The 1,625-nt window shown below is 34.0% G+C and overlaps 1 protein-coding gene across 1 annotated transcript; it reads right to left on the bottom strand.

The window, feature by feature from the left end:
• Positions 1–1,010: 1,010 nt before the first annotated feature.
• LOC110095962 (putative 4-hydroxy-4-methyl-2-oxoglutarate aldolase 1) lies at positions 1,011–1,310 on the bottom strand. Its single transcript, XM_020821694.1, has one exon. The coding sequence runs from the start codon at positions 1,308–1,310 to the stop codon at positions 1,011–1,013; it is 300 nt and encodes a 99-aa protein (XP_020677353.1).
• Between the last annotated feature and the right edge of the window lie 315 nt (positions 1,311–1,625).

Raw genomic sequence — 1,625 nt, 5'->3', positions numbered from 1 at the left:
GTCATGTAATGTACTCTATAAGATGTACATCAAGTTAAGGCCTTCTCCCAAGGAAGGACCTCATTTGTAATCGACTGCAAATACTAGTGGATTTATTCAAACTGGGCTAGGCCCCGTGGTTTTTCCCCCGTTTTAGGGGTTTTCCACGTAAAAACTCTAGTTTCTCTTATGAATGTTTCACCCCCCTCTCTTATCTTATTGCATGCCGGATTTTCGTACAACGCTAAGACGATAAACTTTATATTTCTCTACCGCCACGAATAGTCCGCTGGAACGAACACTATCATTATATCGGAAAAATCTTAAAAACAAATCCATTATTAATTAACATTTCCTTTGTGAGTTCTTGATTCTGCTCTCCCTTCTCTTCTAATCTTCCTCTTCCCATCTCTCTTCTCTCTCTCTCTCTCTCTCTCTCTCATCTCTCTCTCTCTCTCTCTCTCTCTCATTCGACGGCCATCTTCACTGCAAACATGAAGTAATTTTTTTTTTCTTTTCCCTCTTTCGGTATTTTCTCTCTCTACTATGGTTGTCTTAAACTATTTAACATGTAACTTATTTTAATTATATACAGTTTATTTATTTTGTGATTTTCTTTAATTTTAAAACTCAAATTTGTGTTTGATGTGAATTTTGATGAAGCGAATATAATAAATTATAATTGCATGAATTATTGAGAAAAGGATCTTAATTTTTTACTCATATAAGTTTAAAAAAATTTGTATTTTAATTGCTATTTAGTTTTTTAATATATTACTATATATCTAAAAATATATTTATTTTTATTTAATTAACCCAAATGCACTTCATTAAAAAAAATTCATGTAATATATATTTTTATGTTAACAACACAATTTTTTGAAACTGTTGATGTCAATTCGAAGCTCAAATGAAAAATGTGAAGGTATTTTTAAACTCTATAATTGGTGTCCCCTCCAGAAAATATTTATGGCTCCACCACTGATCACATCCATTAATCTCATTTATAAGAAGTGATCACAAATTATGGTTTAAGCAATGTTCACAGAAACATGTTTCTCTTCAATTCCTTTCTTTTTAGCCTTGATCATAGGATGAGATATCAGAGCTCTAACATCCATATCACATCCATTGATCTTATCATATCTCTGATTCAGCCATTGACGACTATACCAGACCACCCATTGTTCTGAGCTTGTTGAACTAGATTTCCACCTAATATGGCACATCACATAGCTTCCACCACCATCAACAATTAAGATTCTACCATTTCCTTTCCCTTCAAGAAACTCACGCAAAAGGACATTATCCTCAAAAACCTTAAGCGTCATAACTTGATCAGAGAAAATCTATCTCCTTCCATAGATTTGGAAGGTTGGATGAAGTGCATGAAGTTCACTATTCAAGATCAGGTGTGAATTTGCATCACATAATTCAGCAATTGCCAATGGCAAAGCAACCATCATAATTTTCTCTGCGATGCTGCTTTAGAGCTGGCGAGGACGGTAATTGGGTGTGTTTCACTAACGTGATTTCGTCTGGGGGTTTAGTTTGGAGAGATCAGGCATTTCATAGTAACAATGAAGATGAAGACAGTTAGAATCGACCTCTTTGCATTGTTTATGTTCAAGACTTCAAGATTCCAA

Source organism: Dendrobium catenatum, unplaced genomic scaffold (genome assembly GCF_001605985.2).
Source record: "Dendrobium catenatum unplaced genomic scaffold, ASM160598v2 fragScaff_scaffold_1306, whole genome shotgun sequence".
Lineage (NCBI taxonomy): Eukaryota > Viridiplantae > Streptophyta > Magnoliopsida > Asparagales > Orchidaceae > Dendrobium > Dendrobium catenatum.
The sequence above is the reverse complement of the archived record's forward strand: the minus strand, read 5'-3'. Positions and strand labels throughout refer to the sequence as shown.

What these genes read in the sequence shown, in the direction of transcription:
- LOC110095962 (XM_020821694.1), bottom strand. Translation starts at nt 1,310, where the DNA reads ATGACGCTTAAGGTTTTTGAGGATAATGTCCTTTTGCGTGAGTTTCTT.